At 41.3% G+C, this 22,046-nt stretch overlaps 1 protein-coding gene across 1 annotated transcript in view; it reads right to left on the reverse strand.

The window, feature by feature from the left end:
* Nucleotides 1-22,046, reverse strand: part of KIF26B (kinesin family member 26B) — a gene marked incomplete at both ends in the record, with an annotated part of 536,756 nt that overhangs the window by 302,232 nt on the left and 212,478 nt on the right. Inside the window, one exon of the mRNA XM_084254495.1 lies at nucleotides 14,646-15,182. Within this exon, the coding sequence (XP_084110621.1) occupies nucleotides 14,646-15,182 (537 nt within the window). The remainder of the gene's footprint in view (nucleotides 1-14,645; nucleotides 15,183-22,046) is intronic.

The following is a 22,046-nucleotide window of genomic DNA, read 5'->3' on the forward strand; positions in this document are numbered from 1 at the left end:
CGGGCGGCAGGAGAGGCCTGCGCACCATGTGGGACCCTCCTCCGGTGGCCGGGGAGCAGCCGGGAATCGAACCGGCGCCGCAGAGGCCGCGGGCAGCCTCGCAACCCAGCGCTCAACCACTGCGCCACCGGGGAGGCCCAGAATTAACTGATTTTCATGACTAGTTCTTTTATTTCCTTAGCCTATTCATTCTTTTTTTTTTTTAAGATTTATTTATTAATACAAGCACTGGGTACAGTCAGAAGCGTGGGAGAGTAAGAGAATTCATCAGGGCCAGAGCGGGGAGCAGAACAGGCAGACTGTGAAGTACACTGCTGAGGGGAGCAGCAGGCAGCAGGAGAGGTCTGCGCACCATGTGGGACCCTCGCTTGGCAGCTGGGGATCGAACTCGCGCTGCAGAGGCTGTGGGCAGCTTTGTAACCCAGAGCTCAACTGCTGCGGCCACCAGGGAGGCCCAGCCTACTCATTCTTAGAGATGCAAACAAACTGTGATACATTCAAAAGACAGGAGGGTTGAGGGGACAAAGTATGAATATTTTACCTGATAAATAATTAGGTCTTAGAACACTCAAGAAATCACTGTACAAATTTTAACTAAAAAAGGTAAAAAAAAAAAAGATGTATAAAGGGCAATTGAGGAGAGCAAAGACTAGATACAAACAAGCACATGGATAAGACTGACAGTACTTAAAGTCAGGTAAAACCAAAACTTCCTCATCAAATACTATTAACATAAAGCTTTTTAACAAATATTTATTTATGCATGCAAGAACTGGGGTGTAGGCTAGAGTTGTGGGGGCTGAGATCACCAGAGAGGGAGTGGGGAGCAAAACACGCAGGTTGACCGAAGTACACTGCTGAGGGGAGCAGCATGCAAGTCAGGAGAGGTCTGCTATACCATGTAAGTAGCTCCCTGGCTGGGGATTGAACTGGTGCTGCAGTGGCTGGAGATAGCTTCATAGCACTGAGATTTTAACCCCTGTGCCACCACTAACATAAAGCTTTTGAACTCAGAAATGCTATCTACCCAAATTCTTAAATCCAGAAAAATAAGTAAATGTTCAATAAAACATCTGCTGACTAAATTTTCAGAGCCCAGAGATGTGGCATCTGTGCAAGTGGTGTTTATTCATATTAACTTGTACTTCTAGTAGGATGCCCACCTGAGCTAATGCACAGATAGCACTAAGTACAGTGTTTAACACCTCGCTGAGTGTTCAGCAAGTGTTCACCATAATCACCAGATGACCACGCAATTAAATTGATGGCATTTTTTCACATCAGGCTTCCAGAATGAAGAGAAAGTGAACTTGGTCACTTTGGAAAGAAGCAAAAGCAGATAAGGACAAGCACAGTGATAGGGGAATATAAAATGCTAAAGCTCAAAGGTGCCTGTGACAGGCTGACAAAGTTGAGAACAGAAAGGAACTTATTTTTGTTTTCTAGTTTGCAGATGGAGAAACTGCTGTAGCTCATGATGTAAGTGGTAGAAGTAGGGATAAAATGAAGATTTTTAGTTTTTTGAACTTTATTGTCTTCACAGTCTTCCCAGAATCAAAGCCATTCCAATGGCTGAAATACCCTTGCACTTTTAAAAATCTACACATATATTCACAACCAGTCAGTGTATCACCTCTTCAGGGGAAAGGAGATGTGTAGCCCTTTTTCTAGAGTAATAACACCTGTCACTACACCTTTAAACAACACTTATTAGAAGAAGCACCCCTTGCTCATTTTTTTCCCAGAAAGCATCAGTTACCACCAATCATCTTTTCAACTCATTGTGAGCAAGAATATTAATCTCTCTGCTATAGGTCCCTCTCTTAAGGATTCAACAAAGTGCTCTTGCTTCCACACAGCTATTTGCATAACTACAAACTGGTTTCCTGAGGAGAGTGTTTGGAAGGAATGGGCCACCCATCTTCATGCAGTAGTTGATCCTTCAAAGCACCTGCACTCTACCAAAGAGGCTGTTTAGATAGAAGGTATGATTTGTCCTTAGAGGAAAAGAAACACTGTTGTCTTCAACAAAATCTCCAGGACACAATTCCAGCTGAATGGGCTCTGAAGGAATCTGGAAGTTACAGAGTGGATGGTGCAGAACAGCTGTGTTCACCACACTAATCATGAAATAACTGCTAAAAATTGCGTCATGTAACACTCAGAGATAAGGGATGCCTCAGTCTTCTGAATTTGCCATGTCCACTGCTACTTCTCCAGGGTATGTTCATGTCTCTACCTTTAAACATGTTGCTAGGTGGGGAAGGCAGAGAACCATGCTCTGGGAGTAGTTGTGTTGACTCGCTTTGTAGAACTTCTCATTGTACAACTCTGTGTGTGTATCCATATAATTTCATTTAAATTAATGCTTATAACTCAATGAAGTATTCTAGAATCAATGAACTTAATCTTCAAAACAATCTTTGGATATCAAGGTGGTCAAACTTTGCATGCAAATCTGCGTGCTCTTTCCACTCTGCCAAAACTGATCTCCATTTCACTAAAGGCAACACAGATATGTGTTAGGACCCTGAATTTATTTATTTTTTTCAAGGAGAGCAACTGACAATGTTTATTGCTAAAGATAAAATATAAGCTTCAAGCAAGTATATAAATTTAAGACAACTTAAATGTAGACTGAACTTGACAGCTGCCCAATATTCAATGGCTTTTCTGATAAGATTGGAAATATGTTAACAGATGTAGTTTTGCTCATATAACATAATAAAATGGGCCAACATTCCCTTAACTCAGAGGACACTGAATTTAAACATATAGTACTTGGGCCTCCCTGGTGCCCTAGCAGTTAAGTCTCAGCATTATCACTGCTATGGCCTGGTTCCAGCCCCAGCCCGGGAGCTAACGCAGACATGGCACAGCAGACCTCTCCGGTCTCACCCGCTGCTCCTTTCAGCAGTGTATTTCAGTAAATCCATCTGTTCTGCTCCCCATTCTGTCTCTGGTGAATCCTTCCACACTCCCCCCTCCCCCCACCTCTGGCCTACACCCCAGTTCTTCTATGCATAAATAAATAAAATATTTTTAAAAAGTAAACATATGGTACTCTATTAAGACCAATTAAACCCTGTTTCCTTTTTTATCTTAATTAATAAAGTCAATTAATAATTATGATGAGTTGTAAATATTAAGCATATTATGTCTATCTCTTGGGTAAGTTAAAGTCTCACTAGATGGCAGCATTGCTTACAATGCTTTTGTTTGTTTGTTTGTTTGGCCAGCTTTGTCTCAAGCTTTGTCCCCACCAGCCTCCCCGCCTCCCAACCAGAAGATGTAACCCAGGGCATGTATTTCTAACCACCCCTAACAGGGCAACTAGAAATTCACAACACAAAGGGAAACCTAACTTGGAAGTCCTGATTACACAGACCCTCAAGTGAAACATTAGTAAGGCACGCTGTGGGCCACACTCCCCGGGGAAGGGCAGCCTGCTTAACTAATCGGAGGAACTGGTCCCTTCCTCAGCAGGACAGCGGAAGAAGCACACAGGAAAGCATACAGGAAACTGTGTTTTGACCCCACCTCTGACATTTCCTAGCTGTGTGACCTTGGGCAGGTCACTTGACATTTCTGGGCTTCAGTTTGTCATCTGTAATGTGTAGGGCAGGCTTTCCATCTTGTTTCTATTGGTATCTGTGAGATCTGTTTGCTTTAACAAAAGGGTAACATGTCATGAAACAGGCTAATGGTTCAATCTTTCCACAGTTTTATACACAAGGACTGAGGGAAACCAGTCTCGCTAAGGTGATGGAAACTGCAGATCAGCTCAGATTAGTCATGTAATTAGAAAACTCCTGGTCACAGCCTTAAACGTAGATGTGGCTGCTGCTGTGCTAGCTTTTCAGATGGCACCTTTTTCCTCAGTGTCTCAGTCATTCTCAGGCACTCAGATAAGCTACTGAAAGGACGCATTAACTCTTTGAGGCCACTGGCACAGCAGTAATGCACTAAATGGTCTCCAGAGTCCTAAAAGTGGTGACTAATATGCTTCCTACACACCTAAATGACTCCCTAGGAATGACAGGCATATGAAATATATGACTCATTAACTAATCCACACAAATACCTCTATAAGATAGAGGCATGCTAATTTGTCACGCCAAACACTGTTAGCACAGTAAATTCTCAATTTGAAATTAATTAGGTGTATTCCTGGGGTGGAGTAGGTAAGAAAGGGACTTCAATTTTCCAATGTATGAAGGATCCCAAATTACATAATAATTTTTAAAAAATAATATTTTATAAAGATATAGTGAAAAATAACAAAGTTAATGCAGAGCTATTAGATATTTATCATAGGCATGTATATAAGGAAAGCAAGAATGATAGCCCTGAGCACTCTGTTTCAAAGCATTCATTCAATATGAATCATGACATAGGCCATATTTCAACTTTACTACAAAATAATGAGGTTTCACTTTTTGGGATTATTTTAAATTCCAATGCTCTACTATCTTGTGGCATTTGAAATGATTCAAGCCTATTTGTTGCCTCCTGTCCTCTCTTGAAAAGATCTTCAAATAAGGAAAAAAATTGGGCCATGGGTCTTTCAGTATATTAACAATTTACTCATTAATGATGGAATGAGGTATTCTATGAAGAATAGGACCTTTTCAAGTAAGATGTGCTGCATATGTGGATAGCTGGTTTCTGGTAAGATGTTAGAGGTGTGTGGGATTTTTCTGGGTGTGTGGGAGGTATCAAATATCATGTATCTGATATTCATTTTATGGATTTGGTCTTATTTTTTCATTGACCTCTGGTTCTTGTATTGGAAAGGAGGGCCCTGATTCAATTCTTGATTCATGAGAAACTGAGTTGGCTAATAGAAGATGGCACTCAGGACTGTTTCAAGTCACTTAACGGAGGGGTGTGTCAGATGCAGCTCTAAGTATTCAACCTACATTATCTTAGATAATCCCCATAATGGCTCGGCAACTTTCCACTTTGCGGAGGAGAAAATACAGATGTAGCATAGTTAAGGAGCCTGCTGAAGGTCACACAGTAAGCAAGGAAGCTGGGATTTTACTTCTGGTGTGTGAGCAGCAAATCTAGCATGACCCACTCTCCATTGTTTAAGGCTTGGATAAAATTGAGAGGCATCAGCCTCAGATTGTCTTTTTAAAATCAGTTTACTTTGTCATTTAAATTAAAAAAAAAAACAGAAGTAGCCGTTGTCACCCCCTTAGCCAAAGAACTCTGGACAGCTGTATTCCTTAGTTCTTTTCTTCAACTTTGTAAAGAAAACTAAATTCTGGGAATGAAACGTGCAGCATGGTGACTTTAGTTAACAATGCTGTGTTGCATATTTGAAAGCTTCTAAATGGATAGATCTTAAAAGTTCTCATCACAAGAAAAAAATTATAACTATATAGTGTGAAGGTTAACTAAATTTAATGTGGTAACCAATTGTAATTATGACTTATAAAATTGGAGGAAAAATAGGTATCAAATGTAGTACAACATATGCAAATAGATTTTAAAACTATAAGAGAATGTTCACACTAATAAATAGATCATTTTTTTAAAAAGCAAATATTTCAACACAACTGAAGGGGATAGCTCAAATGAAAGATGATGTCATAGTTTTTTAAAACAAAAGGAGTTTCTCTCTGAAATGCTTTTACCTTTCTCCTCTCTCCTTTATACAACAATTCTCAAATCTGCCCTCCACCCCAGCTTTGCCCGAGAGAGGTAGAGGAAAAGAAGGTAAGTTGTCCTCTGGACTGGAGAGATATTAACATCCACTTTTCTACCAGCTCTCATCACCCAGTTACAAAAGAGGGAGGGGTAACTAAGAAATACTGTTTTAAAGGGCACAGCGCTTTACCCACTATTTCTTACCTCTTTCTAGGGCCTAGAAATATTTCTAAAAAGAAGAAAAAATACAGACCATTCCATCAATTTAATCCAAATTAGTTTGGTCAGTAGAGAACCCACCCGCACAGATCAGATTCGGACCTCAACCTAAATGGGCTTATCCCTGTGGTATTTCAGGATGTGCTGGATGTATACCTGTGGTTGTGAAAGCACAAACTATCTTTGAAGATATTTTATAAGTTCAGAGCAGGAAGTTATTATTACATGCAAAATCAACAAACAAAAATCCACCAAAGGGTAGCCATTTATACTTTTCTCTGTGAATGCAACAAACATGCACACTCTGCCCGCAGCGCTCATTTTGTCTGGCTTTTGGGGTGTTCTCCTCCATCTGCAAAAGGGTCTCCGCCACTCTCTTGGCTTTGCCCTTTTCTTCTTTCCCTCTTCTCTTTTATTCTCTCCAGTCAAATAATATGAACCAGAATCCCAAACTGCTGAGCAGTTGAGAACATTTGTACCCACCCACTTTTCAGAACTTGTTCAGCAAGGAAGATATGCCTGACCTGCTCAACACTACCTTCCCCTTTCATCCATCTATTACCTATCATCCATATATCTATCTATTGATCCACCTTAAAAATTCATGTCCACTCAGACCTCAGAATGTGACTTGATTTGGAAATAGAGATTGTGCATATGTAAGTGTTGAGGTGAGAACACACTAGATTAGGATGGGCCCTAAAGCCAATGACTATCTATTGTCCTTATAATAACACAGAGAGACATGGAGGAGAAGGCTGTGTGGCTATAGAGGCAGAGATTGGAGTTATACAGTCAGAAAGAAAAGAATGCAGTTAATGTTCTACTTATGAAGGGGTGTGATCCTATACATCTGAACATTTACAGTATTGGAAATCAGCATTATCTCAATAAAACAAACAAATTAGAGATTGAAGTCAATCATAAAAAAAAAATAAGACAAGTGTCTGGTGCCACCAGAAGCAGGAAGGATTCCCCCTAGAGCCTTCAGAGGGAGCATGGCCCCGCTGACACCTTGATTTTGGACTTCTATCCTCCACAACTCTGAGAGAATTTGTGGTTTTAAGTCATCTTGTTTATGATGATCTGGTGTGGCAGTCATAGGAAACTAAATTATCTGTCTACCTATTTACCTACCTCAATCATTCATCCATCCATCAATCGATATTCATTTTCCCTCTCCTTGTACTTATTACAACCCTGCCTGATAAATTGTTCTTTAAAACTGTGGTTCCTAAACCTGGTAGTTCAAACCAAGGTCTGGGACACACTTCCAAATTTGATTGGTCTGGGTGTTTGTTTTTTATAAAGCCCCCAAGCAATTCTAGTGTGTAGTCAGAGTTGAGATTTTCTGCTGATGAGCAGGGAAATCTTTTCTAATTCTCCTGCTCTGAAATCCCTAATGGTTATCTTCTGCCTACCAAATTAAAAAATGATACCAACTAACATGCATATTCTGCTCTATAATTTTCAAAGTACTTTCAAATGCATTTGACCCTCAAAACACCAGATGTAGTAGCAATTATTACTAGGGCAGTCTGTGAAACCCCATTCTATCAGGTCAAAAGACCCTGTAGTGAAAAGCTTCCTTCTGCACATACACCAGTCAAGACTCTCCATACCCTCCCACCCCCAGCTGGAATGTTTTCTGCAGTTTCAACAGTATGAGAGACTTACATAATGGTAATTACTAGCTACCAATGGAGAGTGGTGTGGTGTGCTTGTTATTATAATGCTCTAACAATAGGGAAATCTGAGACAACTGAAAACCAACCGTGCAGTATGAGTAACCTCTCATTCTGTGGAGGCATTCAAATGAAATAATCTGACTTGCTAATGTCCTGGCTGATCCACAGGGCAATGCTGTTTGCTGTGTGGGATAAAAAGCTCATGTTCTTGGCAATCCTGCAGGTTTCTCTAGCAAGTCTTTGGTCTGCATCCCTCACCTACCTTCACCTACCAAGTTTTTCAGCTACCAAATGCTTACCAGGTATATTAGTTTCCTATTGCTGCTAAAGCAAATAACCACAAATTTACCAGCTTAAAACAACACAAATTTATATTCCATTCTCTAAAGTTTTAGATGTCAGAAGTCTAAAATGGATCTAACAAGACTGATTCTTTCTAGGGGCCCTCGGGAATAATTCGATTCTGTGACTTTTCTAGCTTCTAGATGTTGCCTTCACTCATTGGCTTGTTGCCCCTTCTTCCATCTTCAAAGCCAATGGCATAGCCTCTTCCCTCTTCTCTCATCTCTGTGGTTCCTGCCAACCTCTTATAAGAACTCTTGTGTATCACGGGACACATCCAGGCAATCCGGGACGTTCTCTGCATCTCAAGATCCTTAATTTTATCATATCTTCAAAGTCGCATCTACTATGTAAGGTACACAGCCAAGGTACTAGTTTCCAGGGATTAGGACATGAATATCTTTGGGGGAAGTAGGGTTTATTCAGCCTTCCATATCAAGTAAATGACGAGGCAAAAAATATATGTGAAATTTTCTGATGAAGTTTGGGTGTTCCCCCCATATCATGGCCCTGCCCATATTTATTATAAGATGTGACAATCCTTTTCAAAATTCACCCTAAGTACCATGTACTTAACAAATAATCTCTCCATGACTGAATATACAAACTGATTCCTTCCCTTGTGTTCAAGATTTGTTAAAAAGCGTAATGATAAAGAATATTCTTTTGACCATCTATAAAAGGGAAAAAACAAAAAATCCACCTTAAAAATATTTTTCAATGTCAAATTGTGACACCTTATACTATTGCCCTGGCTAGGCTGACTCAGCAGCAAATGGGCCAAACCGACACCAGAGCTGGTCCAAGAAGGGAACTTTGGGTATTTCAGGGTCAGTAGCTGAAGTCTGGAAGGCAGAAAAGAACATGGATGGGGATTCTCCTCTCCTGAGCTGCTATAAACCCCTGTCTTTGCTCCATTTTAAAATGCGGCTCAATGAGGAAGGAACACGAATAGCCTTCACCCACTCAGACAGCAGTTATACTAACACGGATGTTGCTGATTTCAATGAACCCATCATAATCAAAGTCTCAGGGGGTCTTGCCTTTTCTGCTACAGGGGGCTCTTGGAGTCCTCCATAAAAAGCACGAGTACCAAATCCTCCCAAGGCTTCTGACCTCTGACAAGAAAGTTGTAGGTACTGCAGAGGTCCTATAGTTGAGCAAACCTTGAGATATTTACATTAGTGCTACTGCTATTACCATCTTAGTCATATCTTAAAATGTAAAGTCTAAATGTGCTCAGAAGGCACAATGATTTTCTACAGATATGATAGAAACAATCCCATGCTGGCGTCAGTCAGAGTTTGGTCTAGTATTACCTCTGACGCTGATTCCAGTGGATGCTTTTTGAGAAAATAGGATGATTTTTAACAGATAATTCTTGCAATTTAAAGAATATACAATGAATACTTTATCACATTAACTATGATCCACAATGGATTTAACATATCTTGAATTGCCTTGACAACTTCAATTTATCAAAATCCTGTGATATAAAAATTCTATCCCCTTTCAAATGGCCCTGTATTGTGTGTGATATCAAAACACCATGTGGGTTTTTTTCATTGCATCAAGGATTCATTGAGTACTGTCAACAATACTGAAGGGTTAAAGATCAGTTTGGAGTCAATTAACTGGCAGTTTGCACCAAAAATCTTGGTCTGGGTTGGTCTTAGTTGGAATTTTGTCCCACATCTAGGGCCAGTCATGTGAGACACTCTGGGTGCTTGCCTGAGAGTGAAGCTCTCTCAAATGAGAAGCCACTTTTGCAGTCTGAGTTGTGAAGAACATGAATGTAAAATGGATCCATGTTCTCAATGAGCAAGAGAGATCAACTGAGATTCAGAAAACTTTAAACAAGAGAAATTTGAATTTCTTAGCTTCAGGTTTCTTTTCTGGAAACTGAGAGGATAAAAATAGATCATTAATATCAATATCCCTGTCTTATAGTTGTATACTATAAGACTATAGTCAACTATAAACTATAGTTTTTAAAATAAAGTTTATAAAATATCTTCACTCTTTTTCTGAATCATTCTCCACAATAATCTTGCAATGTAGGGATTTCATAGATAAGGAGTAGACTAAGTTGTTAAGCTAAACCAAGTTTCAACAATTGTAGAGCCATGAACCTGAACTAGGTAGGACTGTCTACGAAGATTCCACCATGATACAAAGCCAGTTAGTGTCCTAAGGATGGATTCTATAAAGATCAAAACTCATGATCAGTTGAAGGGTCTAGGGCATTTTCTGTTCTATACAGCAGAATCTGATATGTACAGATTGTGTTAAAAATCTGCAAACTAGTAGAAGAGTGTCCTTCTTTGAAAGGGTCCCTCTTATCATCTACTATGAAAGTAATTTTCTTGTTTGTAATCCCCATACAATTCCCCCCCCCTTATTTTGACCCTAATCCCTCCTCGCCACCCCCAATATTGTGTCTCTGGTTTATAGTTGCTTGTTGGTTTTAATTTTTACTTTAGTATAATTAGTCTTTTTCCTGGTCTTTTATTCAGGTTTTCTAAATTCCTGCTATGAGTGAGACCATCCAGTATTTTTCTTTTTCTTTCTGGCTTATTTTTATACATTGTGCAAAAATGCAAAATGATGTAAAAAACATATAAAATAAAAAAGGCAAAAAAAATTGGAAATATAAGACTATAGTTTCTCTTTGAAAGTAATTTTTTAAGGTATTTAGTGAAAAATTACCTTTATGGTTTACTCAGCATTTTTGATGTAATCTCAGTGCCCCCTAAATTACTATTTTCCCTACCTTTCTGGATAGACTCATATTTCTCTATTAATACAATGCTTACTGTTCTTTCTGGAAATGCTTTAGAAACACCAAGGATTTAGAAAAAGAGAATCAAGAAAACTATCATAACCCTTGAAAACAGTTACATATTGGTGTGGGCTGCAGGGGGTTTGAGGGATTTGAGGGACCTTACTGTCACCCACATAAGCGTCCCCCGGCTCACTGTGAGAAGGCAGGCCTCATCTTTGTTATCCTCCCTGTGCTTACATGGCAGAAGGGCAGTATCCTCTTCTCCTCCCTCACTTCTACAGGATCCAGCGGTGTGTGTGTAGAGCAGCACCCTTGGTAGCTACAAAGTCTAGATGCTCTCTGCCCAAGAAATAGTTCTGGCATTAATCCAGAGAACAATCTGCTCTGTGCAGAGGGAAGAGGGAGTGTGGGTGAGCAGGAGTAGTGAGGTCAGCTTTCAGAGCAGTCAACCATCTCTGTGAGCTGGCTAGACTGTGACTGCAGAATATTTACTGCAGGGAGATGTCCCTAACAGGAGACACTCAGTCTAGCCAGACGCGGAATCCCCACCCCACGGCATCAGGATGACACTGTCACAACACAGGGACACTAATTCACAGCCAGGCACCAAATCTCTTTATCCTGGAGAGATTTCCTCTGATCCCTTTAACTATTAGTCAGGGGAAATGCATGAATTAGCCTGTTCTGGACTTGGAGAGAAGCAATCAAATTTACCCAGGACGATTTTAAGTTAGTGGTTTGCATAAATTATCTTAATAGCTGGCTTTTGGACACGTCATCCCACTCTTGTTCCATTGCTGGACTGCACGCTATTCTATGTGCTCTTGAGGCAGCCAGTGTGCCTCTACCCTGGCACTCGCCTCCCTGTCTTATAATGGGCAGTTCACAGCCTCCTCCCCTTAGGGTCACAGAACAGGAACCTGGATTCCCATCTGAGGTGGGAGCCCCACTCAATTCCTAGCATACTGTCTGGCAGAATTCAACAAAATTTGCTATTGTACAGGAAATCCTTCATCACTTGAGCAAAGGAAAAAGAGGGGAATCAGAAAGAATCGCTGCACAAGTAAAAGAAATGCACGATGGATCTTTCCTCTAAGTAGCATCTTTAGCTTTTCTCTTGTGTGCAAAATTTCCCCAATTTTGAATATTTTATCTGAAAACATAACTTGCAAGGTCCTCTGCTCTTGTTCATTAACTCTGTACCTCAGCTGAGCCTTCTAACAAGCACCTGATACACATTAAAACTGCTCTGAGGCCCTGCAAGGTGAACTGTGAGCTGCATGTGTAAGCTGAGTGTGTGGCTAGCACAGCCAGGGACGCATCAAAGAGATGACCTGGGTAGAAGGATGTGACCAGAGCATCTTATTTATAGTAGCAAAAACCTTAATTCTACACTGATGTTTAGTGTAGTCCTAGAAACTAGGACTATTCAAATAGGGATAGGATTTATATGATGGAAAATTATGCTACTACTAAAGATCGTATTTTAGAAAAATATAGACTAGGCACAGGAATATGCACCTAGGGTAGCAAATGAAAACCAGACCACAGAACTGAACATAATCACAATTTTACAAATTTTATTTGCATTAAATACTGGAGGAAATAAACCCAAATATTACACTGACTCTGTGTCATGTTGATTTTTAAAGTCTCATTTAAAATCTTGCTTCAAGGATTTCGAATTTTAGCTTGCAACACACTTGCATAACTTTTTATAAATTTCAAAACAATATATTTTAAAATTACAAACAACAACAACAAAATCTCAATGAATCAGTTATGGAAAGAAGCTTTTCTGGTTCCTGCCCTAGACAGTTATATTCAAGTATTAGTCTATGAAATCCCACAGAGGGTATCTCAGCTTTCTCACTATATTTATATCCACAAGTCAGAATATTCTGCTCAAAAGTAAAATGGCAACCAGGTCCTTTTCCTTGGTGTGACAAGCCTAAAGAAGTTGATTGGAGGCTGCTCTGGGATAGGCTGGGAAAATTGGAAGCAGTTTGATAGGAACGTGTTCTCTTGGGCAGGGGAGAGCCTTGCTACTTCTGTCATAAGCTGTGTGGCCACTGCTTTTTCAGTTCCTCTAAGCATCACATTCCCATCTGTAAAAGGAAGACCTAACAACTGCTCTAACCCCCTCATGGGCCTGTTGTGGGTTTAAATAAAATTATATCTGCCCTATGTTTTTGTTTTTTTTCCTCTCTTTTGTCCTATGTTTTATAAACTACAAAGCAAGACCCTCCCTGGTGGTGCAGGGGTTAAAGTCTCAGTACTAGGAAGCTATCTTGCCAGCCACTGCAGCATGAGTTCAATTCCCTGCCAGGGAGCTACCCACATGGCACAGCAGACCTCTCCTGTCTCACCCACTGCTCCCCTCAGCTGGGTATTTCAGTAGATACCCCTGGCCTACTCCCCAATCTGTCCTCTGGTGAATCCTCTCACCCCCTGCACCTTTGGCCTGGACCCCAGTTCTTGTATGCATAAATAAACAAAAATCTTTTTTTTTAAGATTTATTTATTTATACAAGAACTGGGGTCCAGGTCAGAGGTGCAGGAGGGTGAGAGAATTCACCGGAGACAGAGCAGAAGCAGAACAGGCAGACAGACCGAAGACACTGCTGAGGGGAACAGCGGGCGTGACAGGAGAGGTCTGTCACGCCATGTGGGTTTCTCCTGGCTGGCCGGGAATCAAACCGGTGCTGCAGAGGCTGTGGACAGCTTCACAGCGCGGCTCTCAACCTGCCGCACCACGGGGGAGGCCTATAAATAAAAATATTTTTAAATAGTTAAAAAATAAACTACAAAGACCCCATAAATGAAAAATTTAACAGCCCAACACACTCATGCTCCCCACTTTCTTTCATGATATCTATCAAGAGAAACAATCTACTTCCCTCTCACACTCTAGAAAGCTCACCAGGAATTTTATCAGTCGCACGTAACTCATTTTTTGTTTCCCTGTGCCTTTCCATGTAACAGAATCTATGCTATGTATTCACCCAATTTGTTTCTTTTTTTCTTCTGGTCACAGGGATAGTTTGTTTTTTCCCAACTTCCCGAGGGGAGGTGGAGGCAGGGAACTGCACTCTTGTAATGGTTATGCCTGCCCCCTTCCAGGCTGGGTTCCCCAAATCCCCTTGTGAGATCCTTCACACAATCTCTTTCTTTTCTCATTTCCTGGCTGCCTATGAAAGGTCTGGTGGAAAGCTCCTGGCTTCTGAATGATAGTGACATGACAGATGGAGAAGCTGAGTCCCTGTGCCGCAGCAGAAGGCCACCCACCACACACTCAATGTAACAGGGATACAAGTGAGAAATGACCTGTGATCACTTGTTATACCAGTTTTCTTCCCTGACTGATAAACTGCATGTCCATGGCTACCTCTCCATTCCCAATGACACTCAGAGCTTCTGGCTGCTTCACATACAACTGATGCAGGGAACACAGAGAACACATATAGCAAACCCTCCTACAATAGAAAACGTACCCAAGAAAAAAATTAGACAATTATTTTAGATTTCTCAGCAGATTTAAGTAAGACTTGCTGTCTAATTTCTATAGGAAAACCGAGGGGTACTGTTAATTTAAATAACTGAAAAGTGAAATAAGAGGAGGAGGTGGGTAACATGTTTGGTAAACTAATCCCAACAGTATTTAGTGTGAGTTACAAATAGAAAAGGGTGAAGATCCATCAGGGTAGGAGAGTTTGGAAGGGTACCTGCACCTCTTTGACATGGTATAGAAATGTGAGCAGAGTGCCAGTATTGGCACCCTGCTCCCTAATATATTTTATTTTTATTTATCAATGCCCAGTGAGGTCACATGGAAACATTAGACTACGAGCCGAGGAGTTCCCAGAAGGACAAGAGTGGCCAAAATAAGTGCTGTCCACGTGTCTGCTTTGACTCGAGCCAACCCTGAGGCTACTTGCCCAGAGGCTACTTACCTGATAAGGGTACAGGGTGACCCCATTGGTTCTGGACAGGGACCAGGTACCATCCAGGTATTGGTGAGCCTGAATGGCTACTGAGTTGAGGATATTCCCATTGCTGGGACTGGTGGCCATCTGGAGGCTGACCTTGGCCTGGTGGGTTGGGGACACGCTCTTCTTCTCCGCCCCATTGCTGACGCCAAGGCTGTTGGGTTTGCTGCTATGCTTGCTGGTGACGAAGCCTGTGTAGGCGGAGGTTGCATAGGAGGAGGGCACAAAGGCCCAGTCCCTGGGCTGCTGGAGCCCACTTACATGCCGGGACCCCACCAGAGTAGGAATGTTGGCGAGAGGTGGAGGTGAGCCAGGTGAGCCATCATAGTGCTCGCTGCCAGCTGCCTGTTCCAAGGTCAGCACCATCTGGATGGCCTCCTGCTTCAGCTGGTTCAGGTGAGTGGCACAAATGTCACAGCGGTTGTCCCTGTCATTCCATGCCTTCCGGATGGTATTGGGCACCTGGAGTTTGTCATGAATCACAGCTGAGAAAGCAGGGTCCTGGAGAACACACAAGAGAAAGAAAAAAAAAAAAAAACAGAGCCTATAATTCAAGGCTGGCAAATGTAATGCAGAAGTCTAGTTTATGAATTAAGCCCTGGATATATCCTAAGAATTTTGATTGTTTGATTGACATCCAACAGAAATGAGCAGTCAGACTGGCAGAAGAGCCTTTCATTGACAAACACATTTGACAAATAGAAAATTTGTACAGCAAAGACTTTAGGGAATTAACACTTTGAAGATTTCTAAGCATTCTCCTCACCAGGCCAACTAACACTCCAGATTCTTCTCCTTATGTCCACTAAAGAATTATAGCCATATCTGGATCCTCCCAAGGGGTTCATTAAGTAGATACAAACACTTGTCTGGGCACAACGGGGGTGAGGACAGTCATTCTGGACCAATGCATCATGGCCCCGTGGTCCCGTGACCTGTGAACAATTGGTAACAGATGGAAGTGCCACTTGTGACCCGGAGCAGAGAGTTTAAGAAAATCTTGGCCTCATTAGCAGTGTGTGCTAAGTGCCATTGGAAATAAACCAAAATAAACAGGCTCTGGACCAGAGTCTGGCCACTGCTCAGCCGCCCAGTAACCCCCTGCAGACTCACTCTGTTTATCATTTGCCCCATGGCAAGCTGTCTGTGTCTGCATCCATCTGATATCGTGACCAATTAAAAGAAAACTATCTCCATGACAAACAGTCCAGAAACTTCATCTAAAACTACTGTTAAAAACTCTAACTCAGAAGTTCATATCTAAAGAAATCAGACAGTAATTTATTAAAAATACTTCTCATTCACCATGCTTTAATTTTTACAGGAAAGTTAGACTGCACCAAGAAACAGGCACCAAGAGTGTTGATTTGCTATTAACATACTTGAGTTCTAGTTCAGTTCCGTGCTACTAATTAGCTATGTGACTAATTAGCTGTGTGACCTTGGGCAGTTTACTTAATCTCAAGGTAAATCTCATCTGTGAGACAGGCCAGGCTTTACTTTTCATTGTAAAGTCCATCTAGTTCCCCAATGCTGGGAGGGAAACTGAGGCAGGAGAGTCCAGTGTCTCTATGTGTGAATAGAATCATGATATCATGTGGGAAGCCTGGTTGAACTTTTGAGATTCAGCAGTTTTTGCAAATAATCGATGAGACTCATCTCAAGGTTTATTTTTCTCTAGGACATTAGAAGAATATCTGCCTTTCTGAAATGTACCATCAGCTTTAATGGGGCAGATCCCCCATCAAGCTGTATAGGGTCTGACGACCTGCTGGTGAGGGAGGTGGTGGTGAGCCCGGGGTGGGGGGAGCAGGAATAGCAGGAGTGGGAGGGGCATTCTTAATTATGATTCATCTTGATTAGGGGCTTCAGCATTTTGTTTTCCCTGTTTAACTACCCTGAACAGCTCCTCAGCATGCACTGATTAATTGATTAATAAATCAAGAGGCCTCTTTACACAGCCAGCAAGGAGTGGCTCAGGAGGTAGAAACTCAAGACAATCACATAAAATGATGGGAAACAATAGGAGGTCAAGGTTGATGAAGTTTGGCTGATGAAGTGATGAGAACCATATGAGCCCCGTCTGGCAGCACCCTTCTCGATGACAGCTGCCGTGTCTACAGCCTCTAATCACAACTCAGAGCATGTGGGACCCAAACGGGCCCCTAATTGACCATTCTAGAGGAGACTACTCATCTTCAGATAAGGAAACTGAGCTCCAAGACAGTCAAACACTTGAACAACACCCAGATTTCTTGACCACTAGTCAATGTGAGTGAGTCTATGAAGTTTCATTTCAGGAGTCAAAGAATCTCATATGTTGAAGTCTACAATATGGACTCCTATTTTTTGCCAACTTTATATATATAGTTCTTATATATAATATATATAACCATATAATAACTGTATATAACCATATATATAACAATATATATAGCCATATATAAAAAACCATATATAACCATATATATAGCAATATATATAACCATATTATATATATATAACTATATATGGCTTTTACCTCATTCACCTATGCAATGTTCACTTATTCAAAATGAATTTATTTGAGGAGATATATATATATATATATATATAGAGAGAAGATATCTATAAAGATATATAAATATAGAAGATATATCTCCTATATAGATATGATATGAAGATATAGTTTCTTGCTTTATCATATAACATAACATAGTGAGAATTTTCCTTTATAATAAAGGTCATTTGAAAATAGGATTTTTAATGCCTATCTGGTATTTTATTTTATCCTTTAGGTATTTTATAATTCATCTATCAAGTCCCACATTCTACTACATAATTGTAGATGGTAAGAAATCTGAGACTGACATTCTAAAGCAATTCACATCCCATGGCTTATGGGCCCAAGACACCAAAAAAAAACTTCAGTTTCAAGAAGCCTCAAATCAATTTACTTATTTTGAATATTTTTGTTAACCAATCATCTGGAAGAAGTGTCACCCTAAGGAGAGAGATGTAAGAGCTGCCCCTTCCCACTAGTCACAGTTTATTTTAGATCCTTGTAGACTCTGGATTTGACTCTGGCATCTGCAGTTGGTGCAGTAAAGAAAGAAACTGCATGGGCCACCTCTGATTCTGAGGGCCCCTCTTCTCTTTTCTTTCCAGTTTCCACTACTCTCCCATGAAGCAGTAAATTCTTTACTTGGCATATTGTTATTTGCTGCTCAATTTCCAACACTGAGCAGATAATGTATATGGAGGCTCCAACATGCCTGCAAACCAGGCTGAGGGGCTAAGGATGAGTGAGAACAATTCCTGACTCCTGTGAGGTCACAAGAGCCCAGGGGACCTTCCTAGTAGTAAATACCAAGTCTCTTTGCTGCCATCTCTAGTACAAGGCATTGACAAAAACATCTGTGAGTGCGGCAGCTGAGTCCACTGCCAGCACAATCAGCATGGCCACAACCAAGAAGCAGAGCTGTTGCCATCTCCTCCAGAGGAGATCCAGGTTGATTCTTTAATGAGTATGCAATTGCTGACCGATGTCAAAGAGGTGTTCCCTAAATTAAGCAACCCTTGATCTGAAACCCTATGTGAGTCTTTATCATCAAAAAGGCCTCAGTAAGTCAAGAGATACATCTTATAGAAACTAAAATCCTTTTCAAGTACTGTCCCACATTATAAATATTTTAGTGCATCTCAAAACTTCAAAGAGCAGTGGTCAACAGACAGAGCTTTCTGTAAGTGCTGGAATAAAAAGCATACCGCTTCAAGGGAGAGCAGTAATAAATAGGGGGAGAAAAAGAGAAAAGAGGTTTTAGAATTACGGATGACTCACACACTCAATTTTCCTGACATGGAAAATAAAAAACCCACTGCAGTGACCCTGGAGATGAACTAGGGGACACCAAAGGTTCAGCTGGCACCAACAGGAACCTGATGCAGGAAGGAAACAAATTAAGCATCCCATGGGCATGCCACATAGGTCCTTAGACTTCAAAGACATTTGTATTGTCTAGTCTGGTTTACCCTGTGACCTCACAAAACAGATGGGAACAATGCACAAATTAATCCTCTATTTTTAAAGTCCCAATTTTATTTCAGCACATTTAAAACAGGTTATTGGTGCTAAGACACCTTCATCCTAAACTTTTAAGTTTAAGGCTTGACGTTCAAAATACTCTCATCTTCCAAAAATAATACAAAATTATTTTAGCCCTAAGAAAATTTAGGAAGGGCCTCCCTTGTGGCGCAAGGGGTTAAGCACTGCACTGTGAAGCAATCACAGCCTCTGCAGTACGAGTTCGATCCTCGGCCCGCCAGAGAGCAACCCACATGGCGAGGCAGACCTCTCCTGTCTCGCCTGCTGCTCTGCTCAGCAGTTTATTTCAGTCAGTCTGCCTGTTCTGTTCCCTGCTCTGTCTCTGGTGAATCCTCTCACCCCCTGCATCTCTGGCCTGTACCCGAGCTCTTGTATGCAAAAGTAAATAAATCTTAAAAAAAAGGAAAGAAGGGCCTCCCCTAGTGTCGCAGCGGTTGAACGCTGGGCTGCGAAGCTGCCCACAGCCTCTGCAGCGACAGTTCGAACCCCGGCCACTGGCAAGGGTCCTACACGGCGTGCAGACCTCTCCTGCTGCCTGCTGCTCCCCTCAGCAGTGTATTTTTGTCAGTCTGCCTGTTCTGTTCCCGGCTCTGGTTCTGGTGAATTTTCTCACCCTCCCACACCTCTGACTGTACCCAGTGCTTGTATAAATAAATAAATGAATATTTAAAAAAAAAGAAAAGAATATTTAGGAAACCTGTAAAGTTCCTCAGAAGGATCTAAATAAAGGAAGCTAATGTTCCGACTACTAAATCTCTCCAATTAGTGAATGTTACAAATAAAGAAACTACATAAAATGGTTTTCTAATCTCTTCACATCCTTTTACTTCTTCTGGGGAAACGTCAGGAAAACTGGTTTTCTAAGAGTCTAGTGACTCTCCTTGATTGACTCACATGTCTTCTTCTGGCAGAAAATTTATCTAGAGATTAGGATTCAATCTCCTTTTCTTCAGGCAGTGGAATCCAAGCCCATGGCTTCAATAGTCGTCTACTTCCTGGCAACTAGAATTATCTAACCGCACCCCTGCCTGGCCTTTCTCCTGAACTCTGAATCCTATATTAAAAACATCACCCAAGTAAATACCTTTCCAACTGACCATCAAAATTAATTTGATTTGTCCTTCAATCTATTCTTATTCCAACAGAAGAATGATTTTCTAAATAAATACTATCATTTTCCACTCAGGTCCCCAGACTAGAAATCAGGAACCTTCCCTTGTATCCTTCTTTTTCTTCCAATCATGAACCGTCTCTCTCCAAGCTCACTGGCCTCAACTTCACCTCTCTCCACTCAAGCGATTTTACTAAAATGCAAACCTGGTCATGTCAGTATCCCACTTCCCTGCAACTCCATCCTACAAGCTACCTTATTGTTTACAGTTTTCCTTTCTCTGTTAGACTCTCAGCTCCTTAAGGGGGAATATTCTTTCTTCTCATCCTTAATCCTGCATGTGTCTAGCATTTGCCTACTCTATAGTAAGGATTCAACAAATATTTGTGAAATGAATGAGTGAAAAGAATTCAATCAAGTCTAGAACAGTTAAGTGACAAAGCTGATCTAGGTCTATCTTTCATTTATTTTGTCTCTGTGAACTAGTCACCTCTTTGCAACTGTCATGAAACAAACCTTTCCAAATCTAAGGTTAGTGTTGCAGCTATATCTGATCTACCTGGCTAAGTAGCCTAGTATGGATCAGCTATAACCTGAGTATCTTCCTTTTACCTATCTTTTCCTTAAACTATTAGACTAGATTCTCTATTCTCTGACCTCAACATACAATCAATCACCATTTTTTCCACAAATTCTCAAGATAGTAACATTTATAGTCAATGGATTTGGGGCTTTTGTTTTTTCTCTTTTTCCATTAGACCAGGTCATTGGCAAGGAAACAAAATAAACCTACTTAAAGGAAAAATCCAGACCAGTCTATACCTGGTCCGTGAGCATTAGACCCCCCCAGCATTCAAGCAGATTTTTTATTTTCTAAAAAGCTGGCAGCAAGGTTTCTATGCATGAGGCAGGGATGTTAAAGAAGGCAGAGAGTCTATGAAACTCAAGCAAGAAGACATTTTCTGCCCAGGTAAACAATGCCATTTTCTAATGTTTCCCATTGCTTTCTGTCCTATTTCATTCTCTGAGGGTTAGGTAGCTCAGAAATAAATGCTAATGCCACTTTTGAAGACAGGAGGATTTTCCACATTTTTTAGCAAAAAGAAAACCTTACATGTTTCTTCAAAGCCTCTGGGTCTGTGATGAAGGTAATGGCTGGAGGCAGCATCCAGCAGGTGTTGTACAAATTTTCACTGATATTTACTCCTGGTTTATTGTAGAGGCTTCTAGTGACAAGGTCAACAAGATTAAAGTTGCTCTTCAAAGGCAATTTATTTCTACACTGTCCTTAAACTTTCTTCCTTCGTAAGTGCTGTCCATGAGGCCGAGAATGACAGATAGGACCCTGTGAGTAAACATTTTGTTCCCCACAGCAGGCAGATTCCCAGCAGATCAATGGTCTTTACCTTCACACTCCTTACTTACAAGTCTTCCAGACCAAGGTTTGCATTCCAGCCCCCCCCCACCTTGCCCCCTGCCACGTTCCCCATCTGTGTCTTTCTTTCTCAAGAATTCCAATGTTCGTCACAGCAGTTCTATACCCAGCGACAAGGTATCAACGGTAAGGAGCGTCTTTTTGAATAGAAACAGCAAACTTCAGGTGGATCTGAGTCAATACAAGTACCCTCTTCATAGTTCAAGTATGAACTTAAATATCTCACAGCAGTAGTATTTTCCCCTCGTAGGGCCAGGATGGGCACAGGGCAGGATTTCCATGATTGACCAGATGGGTGAAGGAGGAGTCCTGGAGCCCTCAGTGGCTTTTTCAAGGTTTTATTGAGTTTACCAGGTACCCAGCAGGCAGGGGTGCCGGCAAGCCTCCCGGGCCCCCAGCAAATCTTTGCACTTCTGGGCTCTCCGGCATTCTCGTGGCGGCTGCTTCTCTGCTAGTGCTGCTCTCCTTGGTTCTGCTTTTCATCTCTTTCACTCTGCTGGTGGCCCCGTGACACCACCCTTACAAGCCCAGTCTCAGCCCAGGTGTACCCACCTACATATGCCCACACCCTACTCCAGGAGCCCACCATCAGGCATGCATTCAGGACTGCAGGGATCCAGCATAAATCCTAACGGCGGGAGGGCAGAAAAGCCTGACTATCATTTACCCGACACTCTGCCTTGGTAATTCCAGAAGAAAGGAGGAAGTAATCTGACCAGTTTTAACTAGCCATTG

Source organism: Talpa europaea (genome assembly GCF_964194135.1).
Source record: "Talpa europaea genome assembly, chromosome: 14".
In the NCBI taxonomy this organism is placed as follows: Eukaryota; Metazoa; Chordata; class Mammalia; order Eulipotyphla; family Talpidae; genus Talpa; species Talpa europaea.